At 37.6% G+C, this 17,410-nt stretch overlaps 1 protein-coding gene across 1 annotated transcript in view; it reads right to left on the minus strand.

The window, feature by feature from the left end:
- The window catches only part of USH2A (usherin), an 892,942-nt gene that overhangs the window by 496,121 nt on the left and 379,411 nt on the right, over positions 1-17,410 (minus strand). The window contains exon 29 of the mRNA XM_061161192.1: positions 16,483-16,677. Coding sequence (XP_061017175.1) covers positions 16,483-16,677 — 195 coding nt within the window. The remainder of the gene's footprint in view (positions 1-16,482; positions 16,678-17,410) is intronic.

Here is a 17,410-nt window from a genome sequence, read left to right on the forward strand (position 1 = left end):
GGAGACAGAAGGAAAAGGAATAAATGAGAAAGGAACTGATCAGTGTCCTAGGTCCCCTGGGAAAAGCCTCTGATAGGATAAGCCCATTGGACAGAGGGGGCTGGACAGAGGGGGCTTGCTGTTGGGCAGAGTGTAAACGTCACTTAGGTCCAGCAGCAGCGTCAAGGTCAGAACCTCTGTCTTCTGATGCCAAGATCATTATTCTTCCCCTCCCAGTTCTGGAAGAAGAAAGAAGGCATGTTGAAGATATGTTACTAAAAATAAGAGCATACTATATAGTAAGAACTTGATTTAAATATACCTTAAATGTGTCAATAGGTTCAAAGTTATTACTGAAACCTGTTGTGTATGAACAGAAAGTAGAATGCTTATCTCTCCAAGCGAGCAAGTGTATATGCCTATAATATTCCCTTAAAAAAACAACTGATTCATAAGAAACTCTACTATCAGTGTGAATACATTTGTGTTGAGTATAATATTATATACACACACACACACATATAAAGTTTGTAATTAATCCCAAATATAAAATGGTCATCAAAGTTAGAAAACAGAAAACTTGTTCCTTTATCAAACATGATCAGTAACTTTGAAGATTATATCCAACACTATACTATGGCCAGGCTGGATGAAAGGCCTCCTGGATGAAGCACAAGCTGGAATCAAGATTGTCGGGAGAAATATCAATAACCTCTGATATGCAGATGACACCACCCTTATGGCAGAAGGCAGGGAAGAACTAAATAGCCTCTTGATGAAAGTGAAAGAGGAGAGTGAAAAAGTTGACTTAAAGCTCAACATTCAGAAAACTAACAGCATGGCCTCTGGTCCCATCACTTCATGGCAAATAGGTGAGAAAACAATGGAAACAGTGATATTTATTTGGGGGGGCTCCAAAATCACTGCAGATGGTGACTGCAGCCATGAGATCAAAAGATGCTTGCTCATTGGAAAAAAGTTATGACCAATCTAGACAGCATATTAAAAAGCAGAGACATAACTTTGCCGAAAAAGGTCTGTCTTGTCAAAGCTATGGTTTTTCCAGTAGTCATGTGTGGATGTGAGAGTTGGACTGTGAAGAAAGCTGAGCACCAAAGAATTGATGCTTTTGAACTTTGGTGTTGGAGAAGACTCTTGAGATTCCCTTGGACTGCAAGGAGATCCAACCAGTCAATTCTAAAGGAAATCAGTCCTGAATATTCATTGGAAGTACTGACGCTGAAGCAGAAACTCCAGTATTTTGGCCACCTGATGCAAAGAACTGATTCATTTGAAAAGACCCTAATACTGGGAAAGATTGAAGGTAGGAGAAGAAGGGGACGACAGAGGATGAGATGGTTGGGTGGCATCACCGACTCAAAGGACTTGAGCTTACTCCCGGAGTAAGCTTCTGGAGTAAACTCCAGGAGTTGGTGATGGACAGGGAAGCCTGGTGTACCACAGTCCATGGGGTTGCAAAGAGTTGGAAATGACTGAGTGACTGAACTGAGCTGATACTATAGCCAACATCCACAGTTGATTACCACTCTACAGCAAAACTGATGTATTACCATCATTTTTAACCATTGTACAGCATGTCATCAAAAAGAAATCCAAATCTTGCACTGCAAGTACTTACTGCATAAAATAAAATGAATAACTTGTAGAAAGCCCCATCTGAAGCTTTCACAATGTACCAGAAGTTCAGGCACATTATATATTCAGGAGAGTTAGAGAAAGCTATTAACTCATCAACACTGCATTACCTGATGAAATTCTTCTACATTAGCTAAGCAGGAACATGACATCATTTCTATTTTTACTATTTATGTCATAAGCCATATTTTTGTTCTGTGGAATGCTTTCAGACCAATTTCCTTTAAGATTTACATTTAAAGAAATAGTTTATAACAAACTATAAACATGAAATGTTAATTTATGGAGTACTATAAAAATGGCCAAGACTTCCTCAAAATTCATATTTTAATGTGTGCTCAGTCACTCAGTCATGTCTGACTCTTTGCGACCCCATGGACCATAGCCCACCAGGCTCCTCTGTCCACGGAAATTTTCAGGCAAGAATACTGCAGTGAGTTGCCATTTCCTACTCCAGAGGATCTTTCTGAGCCAGAGACTGAGCCTCAGTCTCTGCTGTGTCTCCTGCATTGGCAGGCTGCTTCTTTATGACTGTACCACCTGGGAAGCCCCCATACTACATTTGATCTTAGTTAGAAGGCTGAGAAGTGATCCATCTTTTAACAATATCATCAAAATGAATTTTTCAAATTTACCTCTGATGTTTGCCTATTGTGGCAGAGACCACTAAATGCCCTCTCATTACATACTCTCTTTTTCCATTGTAAAATAAAAAGACCTTTTTTTAGTTGGGCAAATGGCCACTTTGAATAAGGAAATTTCCCAGCAATCTGTGTAGCTAGATATAGCCATGTGGCTAAGTTCTAATCGTAGAATCTAATCAAAGGTGGAGGAATAATTTCTGAAATATATCATTAAGGTGAGTGTGTACATCCTCATTCAATGATTCCTCCTTTCTGCTGGATAGAAATCAGCAGCCATTTTTTACCTTGAGGTAAAAGTCTTGTCTAGCAAAAAAATGAAGAGTGTGGGTCCTTATAACTGTTAATATCTTTCCCTACATTGACTAACTGTGAACATTTATTATCAGAAACAGAAAAACTTAATTTTGTTGAAGTCACTGTTATTTGGGGTTCTCTGTCTCTCGAGAAAAATTAACTAAAAATGAAAAACTTATCTCTACTGATTTCCCCCCATAAAACACTCTTTAAAAAAAAAAAAAACACTCATTTTTAAGTGAGTGTTTAAATACGAGTGTTTAACACTCATATTTAAAAACATAATATTGTACTTTAGAGAAAGTACTGCTCGTATGTACATTTACCATTAATTTTAAAAATCAGGGAAAAAAAAGCAGATGCTAACAGTAGGATCTAGCACTAACCTGGAACATAATAGATAATGCTTTTGTTTTTAATAAGTGAATAGTTTCTGCTCTGTGTCATTATCAGATTTGTGTCAGTATTGACTTCAATTATTTTTAACTGCAAATATATATTCCGTGAGCTTTTTTTCATTTTGATGATATTGTTAAAAGATGGATCACTTCTCAGCCTTCTAGCTAAGACCAAATGTAGTATGGGGGCTTCCCAGGTGGTACACTCATAAAGAAGCAGCCTTTATAATATAATATACCTTATATTATGAGGTATAAGTTTCTGAACCAGTTTTTTATTCTATTCATCCTTCCAATATTTTTTCCTCTTGGGAATATGTATATTAAGTTCTGAATACATATTTAAGTTGTGGTAGTTCTGCATATTATTTCATAAAACTAGAGAACTACCACACTGCTGAGACTTTAGTCAGAAGCAGTAGTTGAAACTTCATCTCAGCATGATAAAACAATTGTAACATTATGTTAACTACAGGGTTAGTAACAAAACCCTGCATTTGTTCATTTATCTATTCCTTCATTCCTTCAATAAAAATGCATTGATTGTCTGCTTTCAGCAAGTTACTAAACAAGACTTAAAATAAATATAAAACAAGATACTTGTCTTCTGGGAGCTCACTGTCTAATGAAAAAATAGAATGGATGAATAAAGAGCAGTCATATGCAGTTTTAACAACTGTGAGGTAAGATTTCTCAGTTGAATTAAAAAAATTGCATGGCATTGAAGTTTTTATTAAGTTATTTCTCTGTGGGCTCCTCAGGTATGATAATTTTATATATAATATATACATGTGTATGTGCATAAACATACACATAAAGAGCAGCATCTTAAAGTATGGATGGACTAATGGTTGGGGTTAAATTCCAAAGTTGGACAGAAGGCAACATTACTCATAATTTAAAGTCCCTTTGACAACTCCTTGCATGCTAAGTTGTTTCAGTCATGTCCAGCTCTTTGCAATCCCATGGACTGTAGCCCGCCAGGCTCCTCTGTCCATGGGATTCTCCAGGCAAGAATACTAGAGTGGGTCGCCATGCCTTCCTCCAGGGGATCTTCTTGACCCAGGGATCAAACATGTGTCTCCTACATCTCCTGCATTGGCAGGACGGTTCTTTACCACTAGAGCCCCCTGGGAAGCCCTTGGCCCACAAAGTACAGTGCAATTTGATTCTGTGTATGCCTCTAAATTCTCGTGAATCGGTGATTTTCTATGTCTCTTAGTTCTTCATTCTTTTTGTAGGCACCCCAGCAAAGAGTTTCCCTTTTAGTCAATAGTTGGGAAACCCTAAAACTATTCACATATACTTTCCTTCTGACAGGCATTAACAGCTTCAGGATTGGATAGCATCTTTTGCCTGTAAGATTATTTCTAACGTTTTTTCACTCTTTTTCATGGTTTCCCCACTTCCAAGGTAGGTGGTTAAATGTGTGTAATTGAAATACACAGATGAGACTTCACGACGAGATTACAATTCTGTTTCACAAGTTGAATTGCCCTGGTCTCTTTCTTCTTTAGCCCTAACAGGAATTTGGCATTTAGAATATAAATAGTGAACTCTCTGCCTTTCTAAAGGGCATCATGGCCGGGGGATGAGAGAGTTGGGATTGTTAGAAATGTACTGTTTCTCACCACAGTCTCAGACCTACTAAATCAAAATCTGAAGTTTACCAAGATCCTAAATAATTCTCACTTCCTTTTCACCAGCAACTTTCAGAAGCACTGCTCTTACGGGTCAGAGGCCCTAGTTACACCACTTCTGTTTACTCACCTGCCCTTGCATCCTTCTGCCCACACATAGTTGCAACAAGTGGCGGGGACAAACAAAGCAGGGACAGATTCAAGCCCAGCAGGTGAAAGCGATCCCGTCTCACCTGCTCTTCCTCTGACTCCAGTGGCTTTTTAATGTGTGGCTCATAAGCCTATGCAAGAGGACCAACTATAACACTTGGTAAAAGGCAGATTTCTCAATCCTAGCCCAAATACACAGAATCCTGTGCATGGAGCCCAAGAATCTGTTATTTCATAAGCAATCCAGTAACACCTTATGACCAATAGAATTGAGACTCACTAATTGTTACTACTAGCTGTCAAAGAGAGAAAAATGAGAGATTTTACAATATGGAAACCACTTTTTTTTCAGGTACAAGACTAATGTCTTCTGTATATGAGGACTGAACCAGTTTTCAGAGCAAGAGTGATATTATCAACTGCATTATAAATAAAAAAGTCTTTCTTTTTTTCCTTTGTAATATAGATTTATTTAAGTCATCTGAAAGATTATCATTATTGGCTTATCTGCTATACGATAGTAAATAATAAATTTGATCACTATCTGACAAAGGAATTCAACTCTTTTAGAGTTTAGCTCAATGTAATACAACAGTAAAACTGAGAAAATATCTTCTGTGTATCAATTATTTTCTTAGCACTGTGCCAGGTGCTGTGCTAATTATGCCAATAATTAAGTTTACATTTAAACATCTTAAGGAAATTAAAAAAATGGTATAAGTGCAGATTCTTGAATCTACTCCTTCTTGACAGAATTTCATATCAGATTGGGAAGGGTCTTTCTGAGCAGTCCTGGGTTTGAAAGGAAATGCCAGGACTGTCTCTCTGGGCAGTAGCTTCGCATGTTAACAGGGCTGGAGGGAAAAAATCAGCAAGAGCTACGCAGAGTTAATTGGAGCCCTTTGCAACTAGTCTAAAGATGCACTGGACTGATAACTGCAGGGCTTTCTACCCCGAGGCTCCAGCTGAGAAAATGAACTTTCAAGAACTCCCTGCTCTGAACCCTGGCCTTTGGAGGGCACAAAATCTAGACTCTGTGGCCCAAGGGGGCCCATTTGCACCTGAGTGGGGCTGTTAACCCTTGGACCCTCCACACTACTGGGATTTATCTCATTTAATCCTTTGGTAGCCAAACTCATGAATGGTAAATATTCTGTCTCATGCTTCTATTCTTTCAGCTCTCTTCATTAATATTCTTTTTTTTCTCTTGCCTTCAGCATTTTGTTACTCTGACCATAATTTCCTATTTCTTCCCAAGAATCATTTCATTTAATTTTTGTTGTCCTGTGATTTTCCTTTGCTAATTTTATTACTTTCTTTTAATGGTTCATCATTTTTATTCAGGCATTTCTCTTTTTTCATCCTATATTTGCAAGTTGCTCTTGGGATGTGGAAGTCCTCATAAGAATTTCTGGATAAAACTGAGACTTGACCACTGGTGTCAAACACCTTGAACAGTGTTTCCAATGCTGGCTGTACAACAGAATCACCTGCTGACACTTTAAAAATACCAATGTCCAGGCTATATTCAAAATCAAATAATCAGACTCTTCCAGGTGAGACACAGGCTTCTGTATTTTTTAAGGCCAACCAGGGGGATCTACCCTTGGTTGAAAACTTCCACCTCACTTTGTTGTTCAGTCACTCAGTCATATCCGACTGTTTGCAACCCCATGGACTGCAGCATGAGAGGGTTCCCTGTCCTTCACCATCTCTCGCAATTTGCTCAAACTCATGTCCATTGAATTGGTGATGCTATCCAACCATCTCGTCCTCTGTCATACCCTTCTCTTCCTGCTTTCTTTTTTTTTTTTTTTTTTTTTTTAATTTTTATTATTATTATTATTTTTTTTTCCAGTGGGTTTTGTCATACATTGATATGAATCAGCCATGGATTTACATGTATTCCCAATCCCGATCCCCCCTCCCACCTCCCTCTCCACCCGATTCCTCTGGGTCTTCCCAGTACACCAGGCCGGAGCACTTGTCTCGTGCATCCCACCTGGGCTGGTGATCTGTTTCACCATAGATAGTATACATGCTGTTCTTTTGAAATATCCCACCCTCACATTCTCCCACAAAGTTCAAAAGTCTGTTCTGTATTTCTGTGTCTCTTTTTCTGTTCTGCATATAGGGTTATCGTTATCACCTTTCTAAATTCCATATACATGTGTCAGTATGCTGTAATGTTCTTTATCTTTCTGGCTTACTTCACTCTGTATAATGGGCTCCAGCTTCATCCATCTCATTAGGACTGGTTCGAATGAATTCTTTTTAATGGCTGAGTAATATTCCATGGTGTATATGTACCACAGCTTCCTTATCCATTCATCTGCTGATGGGCATCTAGGTTGCTTCCATGTCCTGGCTATTATAAACAGTGCTGCGATGAACATTGGGGTGCACGTGTCTCTTTCAGATCTGGTTTCCTCAGTGTGTATGCCCAGAAGTGGGATTGCTGGGTCATATGGCAGTTCTATGTCCAGTTTTTTAAGAAATCTCCACACTGTTTTCCATAGCGGCTGTACTAGTTTGCATTCCCACCAACAGTGTAAGAGGGTTCCCTTTTCTCCACACCCTCTCCAGCATTTATTGCTTGTAGACTTTTGGATAGCGGCCATCCTGACTGGCGTGTAATGGTACCTCATTGTGGTTTTGATTTGCATTTCTCTAATAATGAGTGATGTTGAGCATCTTTTCATGTGTTTGTTAGCCATCTGTATGTCTTCTTTGGAGAAATGTCTGTTTAGTTCTTTGGCCCATTTTTTGATTGGGTCATTTATTTTTCTGGAATTGAGCTGCAGGAGTTGCTTGTATATTTTTGAGATTAATCCTTTGTCTGTTTCTTCATTTGCTATTATTTTCTCCCAATCTGAGGGCTGTCTTTTCACCTTACTTATAGTTTCCTTTGTAGTGCAAAAGCTTTTAAGTTTCATTAGGTCCCATTTGTTTAGTTTTGCTTTTATTTCCAGTATTCTGGGAGGTGGGTCATAGAGGATCTTGCTTTGATTTATGTCGGAGAGTGTCCAGGAATGCAAGGATTCTTTAATATCCGCAAATCAATCAATGTCATACACCACATTAACAAATTGAAAGATAAAAACCATATGATTATCTCAATAGATGCAGAGAAAGCCTTTGACAAAATTCAACACTCATTTATGATTAAAACTCTCCAAAAAGCAGGAATAGAAGGAACATACCTCAACATAATAAAAGCTATATATGACAAACCCACAGCAAGCATCACCCTCAATGGTGAAAAATTGAAGGCATTTCCCCTGAAATCAGGAACAAGACAAGGGTGCCCACTCTCACCACTACTATTCAACATAGTGTTGGAAGTGCTGGCCACAGCAATCAGAGCAGAAAAAGAAGTAAAAGGAATCCAGATAGGAAAAGAAGAAGTAAAACTCTCACTGTTTGCAGATGACATGATCCTCTACATAGAAAACCCTAAAGACTCTACCAGAAAATTACTAGAGCTAATCAATGAATATAGTAAAGTTGCAGGATATAAAATTAACACACAGAAATCCCTTGCATTCCTATATACTAACAATGAAAAAACAGAAAGAGAAATTAAGGAAACAATACCATTCACCATTGCAACAAAAAGAATAAAATACTTAGGAGTATATCTACCTAAAGAAACAAAGGACCTATACATAGAAAACTATAAAACACTGATGAAAGAAATCAAAGAGGACACAAACAGATGGAGAAACATACCGTGCTCATGGATTGGAAGAATTAATATTGTCAAAATGGCTATTCTACCCAAAGCAGTCTATAGATTCAATGCAATCCCTATCAAGCTACCAACGGTATTTTTCACAGAACTAGACCAAAGAATTTCACAATTTGTATGGAAATACAAAAAACCTCGAATAGCCAAAGTAATCTCTTCCTGCTTTCAATCTTTCCCAGCATTAGGGTCCATTCAAATGAGTCAGCTCTTTGCATCAGGTGGCCAAAGTATTGAAACTTCAGCATCAGTCCTTTCAATGAATATTCAGGGTTGATTTCCTTTAGGATTGGCTGGTTTGATCTCCTTGCAATCCAAGGGACTCTAGAGAGTCTTCTCCAGCACCACAGTTCGAAAGCATTAATTTTTCAGTGCCCAGCCTTCTTTGTGGTCCAACTCTCACATCCATACAGGACTACTGGAAAAACCATAGCTTTGACTATATGGATCTTTGTTGGCAAAGTAAAGTCTCTGCTTTTTAATATGCTGTCTAGGTTTGTCACAGCTTTTCTTCCAAGGAGCAAGGGTCTTTTATTTTCATGGCTGCAGTCACCATCTGCTGTGATTTTGGAGCCCAAGAAAATAAAGTCTGTCACTGTTTCCATTGTTTCCCCGTCTATTTGCACTGAGTTGATAGGACCAAATGCTAAGACCTTAGTTTTTTGAATGTTGAGTTTTAAGCCAACTTTTTCACTCTCCTCTTTCATCTTCCTCAAGAGCCTCTTTAGCTTCTCTTCACTTTATGCCATAAGGGTGGTTTCATCTGTATATCCAAGGTTAATGATATTTCTCTGGCAATCTTGATTCCAGCTTGTGCTTCATCCTGTCCAGCATTTCACATGAGGTACTCTACATAAAATTTAAATAAGCAGGATAACATTATACAGCCTTGACATATTCCATTCCCAATTTGGAACCAGTCCATTGTTCCATGTCCAGTTCTAACTCTTGATTCTTGACCTGCATACAGGTTTCTCAGGAGGCAGGTAAAGTGGTCTGGTATTCCCATCTCTTTAAGAATCTTCCACAGTTTGTTGTGATCCACATAGTCAAAGGCGTTCACATAGTCAATGAAACTGAAATAGATGTTTTTCTGGAATTCTCCTGCTTTTTGTATGATCCAGTGGATGTCGGCAATTTGATCTCTGGTTCCTCTGCCTTTTCTAAATTCAGCTTGAACATCTGGAAAGTCTCGGTTCATGTACTGTTGAAGCCTAGCTTGAAGGATTTTGAGCATTACTTTGCTAGCATGTGAAATGAGTGTAATCATGTGGTAGTTTGAACATTCTTTGGCATTGCCCTTCTTTGGGATTGGAATGAAAATACCAATGAAATGACCACAGGTTTTGAAGTACAAAAAGACAGTAGGTGAAAACAAATGGACAACTTGAAGAAGAACTCAGGGCAAACCTTATCCTGAGCTGGGTACAAAATGCCCACAATTTTCAGCTCTCCTCCTCCACCTAAGACTGAGAAGAAAAGAGTTGACTTTTAACAATTGCTGTGGGGCTAATGCAAATTTACCTTAATTGACACCTTCCTAATCCCAGTGAAGGTTTTCATTAACAACAACTAGTTGCCCAGTAAAATGACATGAAAATGGTTTTATTTTCCTGATCAAACACTCAGTATGAAGATAAAAGTCAGGGAATATGGCAAATGAACTATAGAAGTGCATTTTACTGATGGGGGAAAAAAATCTGTAACTCAAAAAGAACAAGAGACTATAGCACTCAAATTAGAGAAGACTATCATGCTCAGGGGAGAATTTAATTCAGGAAGCTTGTAAAACTTAAAAATCACCAGTTTCATGCTATTAAGATCAAAAAGAACTTGGAATCCATTAACAAGAGACTGAAGGTAAATGATAAATAACACAGATGAAAATTGATAATACTGAGAAATAGGCAGAAATCAAAGTGAGCTAGGTGAGAAAGAAATTCAAATCATATAAAAGACTAAAGTAGAAGAGTTTTTTAAATCATCTCAGAAGATTCAAAGAGCAGAATTAACAGTGTCAAAATCAAAAAATGAAAAATTAAAAATTATGAAGTAATAACCCAGATCCAGAGACTGAATAGCATAAAGATAACAATTAATTCATTGAACATTTATTATGTGCCTATCTACAAGCAAAATATTCTAGGAGTTAATTCATTTTTAAATCTTTGCAGCAATCTTATAACATAAAGGAGGTTTTCACCTTGAATTTATAGATAAGGACACTCCAATATAGTGATACATTTTCAAATTTGCCTGATACCATCCTAAATGACATTACTGGGATTTGAACTCAGATTGATTTGACCCTGGGACTTCCCTGGTGACTCAGATGGTAAAGAATCTGCCTGCGGTACAGGAGACCCAGGTTCAATTCCTGGGTCAGGAAGATCCCCTCAAGAAGGAAATGGCAACCCACTCCAGATTTTTGCCTGGAGAAGTCCATGGACAGAGGAGCCTGGCGAGCTGCAGTCTAAGGGGTCACAAAGGATCAGACAACACTGACCAACTAACATATTGACTTCCACTTTGATTTGACTCGACAACTGTGTTCTAGACTTCCAAAATGAGGAAGGTAAACTGAGGAGAAATGTATAATATTGAAAACTCCTATTTCTCAACAGCAAATTTTCCAAGCCAAAGAGAGACTCGAATTTGAAGAAAGAGTTTGCTATATAACAGAAAAAAAAAAAAATTCATGAAAAGAAACCAACGCATTTTATTATAACGTAATTGGTCAAGGACCCTTTTTGAACCAATACAGCTAAATTGGCTTACAGATTCAGGATTTATTTGATGGCTCCATTCAAAAAATACCACTCTAATAACCAAAAATTAAACTTCAAAATCTTAACAAGAGTCACCTGAGAAATGCTAAAGGGGGATTACTTTCAAGACCAATAACAAAGCTACTCATGATCTGCTTTGTTTTGCCCTCTCTTAGTCCTTGTTCTCTTAATGAATTGACAAAACAGCTGCCATCAACCAATCTCTACACTCCTAATATCTTCACCAAATCCATTATTTCTGGCTCTCTACTTTCTCATCCCTTCTTTCTCACTCTAGTTGTTGCTTTTTTTTTTTTTCTTTTGCTGTGAAATCTGACATTGGTACTAATTCAGCCTGGCTTTGGTGCCCCTCAATTCATACTCCTCTCCGTTAATAGACTGATTCTTCCCAATAAAAGTCCATCTTGCAGTATCAGAGTTCTCCATAACCTTTAAGATTACCTCTTACATATGTCCTTATCTGTTCACTTCTTTGTAAGCAACAGACTCCTTGAGAGGAAAAAAAGTTATAGAACTCATAGTCCAGCACAAGCAAGAAGAGAAATAAAGGAATAGCAAAAAAAGTAAATTAATTAAAAATATTGAAGTTATTTTACCCCATAAAATAGGGTAGGAGAAATAAGAGCAATTGTATAAACTAGAAAAATAAATATGAATTACACTCCCCTACTAAAATACAGAGAGTTTTAAGTTGACTATAAAGCTAAATCAAACTAGATTCTTTTTACGCAGATATACTGCAAACAATGTAACTTTAAAAGTGGCAAACATAAATGTAATAAGAAAAAGAAAAATACAAACAAAAAGCAAGCTTCCGAAGTAACAGAACTGACAAATTGAAGAAACTGATAAAACTGCAATAATTGAGGTTTCTTTCCTTAGTTTTTCACAGATTGGATATATAAAAATAAATAACAGTTGGTCAGAGGTTCTCTAATTTTCCTGTCTCTATATACCTCTGACATGCTTGAAATGCCCTACAGTAACATTCAGCAGTTTACTGTACTGGTTTTCAATCTTGGGGGTAGGATTACCTTTCAGAATCTTGTGTAATTTGAGAGGATTCTCTGACCTGTTTCTAATTTGATCTTACCTCAAATTCAGAATTGCTAATTCAGAAGATATGCATTATATATACATATATATATATAAAATCAATATGGTATATCTAATAAAATATTAGTATACCCTGAAAGAAGAATATGGACATCTTTACCCAAATTACCCATAGAAAACTAACAAAAAAATCTTTAAGATATTATATCAACTATAGAAAATGTCCTTTAAAATCTGCACATAAAAATGTAAATCAAAATAAAAGAAAAATAAGAAACGGGGGTGTTGCAACACATAAGGCAAACTTAACTACAATATTCTTCATATGTAAAGAGATACTTAAAATCAATGAGAAAAATGTGAATCTTCCAATAGGAAAACTGATAATGAAACATGATAGGTATGTCATAAAAGAAGTATATATTATCAGTAAATATGAAAATGCTTAATGTCTCCAGGAATCAAAGAAATCAAATTAAAATAATACTCTGACATATTTTTTTTAAATGTACAGTTTAACTGTAGAACTTGTCAACTAGGATATAAAGTGAAATATACAATCTTGCATTCTGCTTGCTGGTGGGAGTATGATTTACATAGTCTTTTTGGCACATATTTGACAACCTAAAAATATAACTGTATCTTTGTTAAGAAATTACCGTATGTTAAGCATTGTGCGAGATGCCTTAAAAACTTCTGGTAGCTGACATTTATACAGTGCGACAATGTGTCAAGGGTGCCCTGTGTGCTTTACATACACATGGATTCCCTTAATCCTCACAGCTGTCCTGTGAGGTGGGTGGCTATTTCATTACCCACAGGGAATCCGAAGTACAGACATGTTAATTAATGTGTCTAAGTTTACACAGCTGAAAAGAGAGCTGAAATACACACTTCACTCAATATATATACACTTAATATTCTTCTGAGGTTAATATTATTCTTCTGCTTCATAGGTTAAGACACTATAAAGAGATCCAGGAGATTACACAATTTCCCCAATGTTACAGGGAGGGTAAGCAGCAGAGATTTGTATCAATGTCTGCTTGAGCCAGCTTCCCAGGTGGCTCAGATGCTAAAGACCCTGCCTGCAATGCAGGAGACCCAGGTTCAAATCCTGAGTTGGGAAGATCCCTGGAGAAGGGAATGGCAACCCACTCCAGTACTATTCTTACCTAGAGAATTCCATGGACAGAGGAGCCTGGCGAGCTACAGTCCGTGGAGTTACAAAGAGTTGGACATGACTGAGCGACTAACACACACACTGCTTGACCTCAGAGTCCAAGACTGAATACTGCTTTAGGAATCTTAAATCTAGTTGTTCCATGTCAAGGGATTTAACCTACCATCAATGTCAGTCATTCCTCCAAAGATTTGTATGCAGACTTTTAAAAATCCTATTACTTATAATAGCAAAATTTGGAAATCCAGAAAATAAGAGGAGACTGAGATAAAATGAGATTGGGAGAGGCAGTGGAAAGCAGCTGAAGAATTTTAAAGAGAGGAGCATGATGTCTGGTCGCTGGGTGGGATGGAAATCATGGCGGTTGTGGGTGGAGGTGTCATGAGAAAGGAGAGTACTGCAGTTGTCCAGGTTAGACATTGGAATGGTTTGTCTTGGACAGTAGATAAGGGGAGACATAGATGAGTTTAACACCTAGTTTAGAAAATGAAATCAATAAACACGGATATATGATGTATGAACAGGATGAAAACATCTCAAAAATTCTCAAGCTCAATTAACTGGGGGGCTGGAGATATCATTTATTGATATTGAGAATGCATGAGGAACAGAAATTCAGTTTTGGAGATGGTAACTTTAGAAATAATGAGACATCTACTGGAAATGTCCATTTTTTTTCAAATGCCTGCTGGATACACACATTTGGAAGTCTGGGGAGGATGTGCATTTAGGAGTCAATAGTGTCTGTAGGGTATTGGATGCTTTGTGAGTCTATGAGTTTCCTGCAGCAAGACTGTAGAAAAAAATTTAAAAAGAGAGAGAAAAGGTCCCAGGTCTAAACCCTGAGGTCTTTCAAAAGGCAGAGTTGAGCTTCTGAGGGAGTGGGCAAAGACCCTGAATAAAGGGGACCCAGAGCAGAACAATCAGAAAAGTGATGAAACATTTCAAGAGATGGTAAGAAACCCACAGTGCAGAATGCCATCAAGCAGAGGAGACCAGGATTGTAGTGTTCTGTGGATATTTAAAATGGAAGCTTTTGGAGTCCTCAACAAGGCAAGTAAGCAGAAGCCAGACCTAATGAAGAAATGGGGACAGCACCATAGATGCCTTAGGAAGAGGAGAGAGACAGCAATAGCTGGAAGGGACTTTAGATAAAAGCAGGATTTTTATCATTGGTTTGGGTTTGTTTGTGTTTAGCAATGGGTATTGATAGACATGTCTGAATGACCCTGGGCAGAACCCAAATGGGCAGTGGCTCTGACTTCGGCAGCACCAGCATCACTAGAGGAGGGCTTGGTAAAACGGGACTGCTGAGCCCCGCTTCACAGCTTCTGCTTCCGCACGTGGGGGTGGGCTGGACAATGTGCATGAATAAGAAGGTCTCAGGGGAGGCTGTTGATCCAAGTCCTAGGACCACACTTGGTAAAAGACTGCAGGAGACAGATGCTAAAATATAATAGGAAGAGAGCACCAGTAATCGCTCTGAAAAAGTAGGGAAAGTTGGGGTCCATAGGACTTTTGAAGATTTTATTTTTAATAGCATAAGGGAAGCTCTATAAAAACAGGAAGGGAATTGGAGAGAAATGTGAAAAAAATGAAAATAATATTATATGCCAAAGATTTTTTAAATGTTTTAACATCCATTAATTCACTAAACCCATAATAACAGTGTTATTGGTCAGAAAAATGCAATTAATGTATATATTTCATAGGAAGAGAGTGACAGAAATTTTTTATGATAGATTTTTGCTTTTTTTTTTGGTGTCTAAGAAAATCTCATATATAAGGCTATCAGCTGAGTGGGATAAAGAAGGCAGGTTAACATCTAGATAGTTTGGGAAAATATAAAATATTTAACGAGGAGAATGGGAGAAGGAGCTTATTATAGAAACACAGTAGGATTGGTGTCATCACTGAGTGTCCAACAGAAAATGGGAACTGAGACTTTTTCCAGCCCACTTAGCTGCAATGTGCAGCCTGGGCAAAGGCCTAATCTGATTGGGTTTTTATCAGATGGGTAAAATAGAAGACAAAGGATGTGAAAGATAAACAATTTTTTTTTAATTGGTTGTATATTTGGGCTGTAGATTCTAACGAATCTAAAACAAGGAAGTAAAGATTGATAGAGTTGACTGATAGAGTTGAAAAACAATTAAGACCACTTTGAAAATCCATCTAATTTGTCAAGTTCTGAAAGTATCTCTGACAGAGGAAAATTATTTTTTCTATTAAATTTCTTTGATGCATTTTATTTTTTTTTGGTCAAAGGCTTAAATCTGGCTTTCCATTTAAATGGGCCTTAACATTTCATGAGGCTGAAAACTGCTATTTTATGACACAAGCAGAAATTTGAGCATGGGACCTTGTGTGATGCTTGTAAGTGTATTTCACTCCTGCCGGTCTGCACACCATCCATGCCGCACCGTGAGAAATTGATTCACTGATTTGCCAGTCAAACTGCTGGTGCTCTAATCTCCTCTACCTTGACATAATTAGGTTTAATAAACAATTTTACAATAAATAACGGTACTGTGAACTTGGGCTAGTCCCAACGAGTAAACTTTTGCATGGTAAAATAGGTCACTGGCACCCTATGTATATATAAGATCTTGAAAAGTTTCACATTTGAAGGGTATATAAGCATCCTAGGTAATAAGAACCTCATTAAGGGTGAGAGCCACTTGTGACCTAACCTTTGGGGGATGGAGAAAGTACCAGCCTCATAATGAAACTGTCCATGAAAGCCCATAAACATTTATAGAATTATTTTTCATCCTTCATGGATAGAGGTGTCCATATAATTAGATGATTCTTGTTGTTTGTAACCAGGCAAAAATTTGAGACTTTTTCATATACTAGGGGAAAAGGCTTGAAGGATGTTTGTATTCAAAGTCAAAACAAAAAGAAAATTAATGAGATCTACTCCCTCGAGGAACCCACTTTACCTGTGAAGGTGTTGGTATCGACAAGCTCAGAGCTGGCAGAGGGCATGCGGGGTGGACCAGGGGTGTCCTCACTGTAGGCTCTCAGGATATACTTCTCAATTACACCTCTAGCCACAACAGGTTCATCCCAGGTCACCTCGATGCTATAGCCATTTATGCTGCGGACTCCTGAGGGAGTCGGCACACTTTGTGGAGCTGTGAAAGGATAAAAGAGAAAATAGGCAGAATGGCAGTTCTGAGAAGACTATTGCTCCTATTCTTCAATTTTAATGGCTGCAGTAAATCAGACTCAACCATTAGCATAAATACAATTTATTAGAGTTGTAACTTTTCAGCATTGATTTAATATGACTGCACATCTTGAGCCATTCAGTTTAAGCGATATTTCAAAACCATCAAAACTCCATCGACATCACGTTCTTTCAAGCCTAGACCAGGTTTTCCAAAAACATTTAATGTATCCAACATGTTTTAACCATCACTCATAAAGAAGGAGGTGGATAGTAGGCCGATAACAAGTTCAAACAATATAATGATGTACCCCTTTGAAGCAAGATAATTAGACTGTTATTATACATAGTGGTTTGACACTTTTATATCGTCAATGTATTAGCCAAAAAATATCACAAATGTGATCATATTGTACTTGAAAGGTCTGATCCCATTTGCAAAAATTCAATTGTTTTTCCAATTTATTTTTAAAGAAGCAAAGTTCTACCAGGTGGGATATACAGGATACATTCCTAACTGCACTTAGGGGAAGGGGCAGGTAGAGAAGTCAATGCTCTTGAGATTCTACAAAACCATTTTCAGAGCCATTTTCTTCAGAGTATCACAAAGTAACACACAATGAAGAGTTTAAAGAAACTACAAAACCTCACTTATAAGCTGAATCCCCTACTGTTAAAAATCCATAATCTTTAACTAT

The sequence above is a fragment of the Dama dama genome, chromosome 14, assembly GCF_033118175.1.
Source record: "Dama dama isolate Ldn47 chromosome 14, ASM3311817v1, whole genome shotgun sequence".
Lineage (NCBI taxonomy): Eukaryota > Metazoa > Chordata > Mammalia > Artiodactyla > Cervidae > Dama > Dama dama.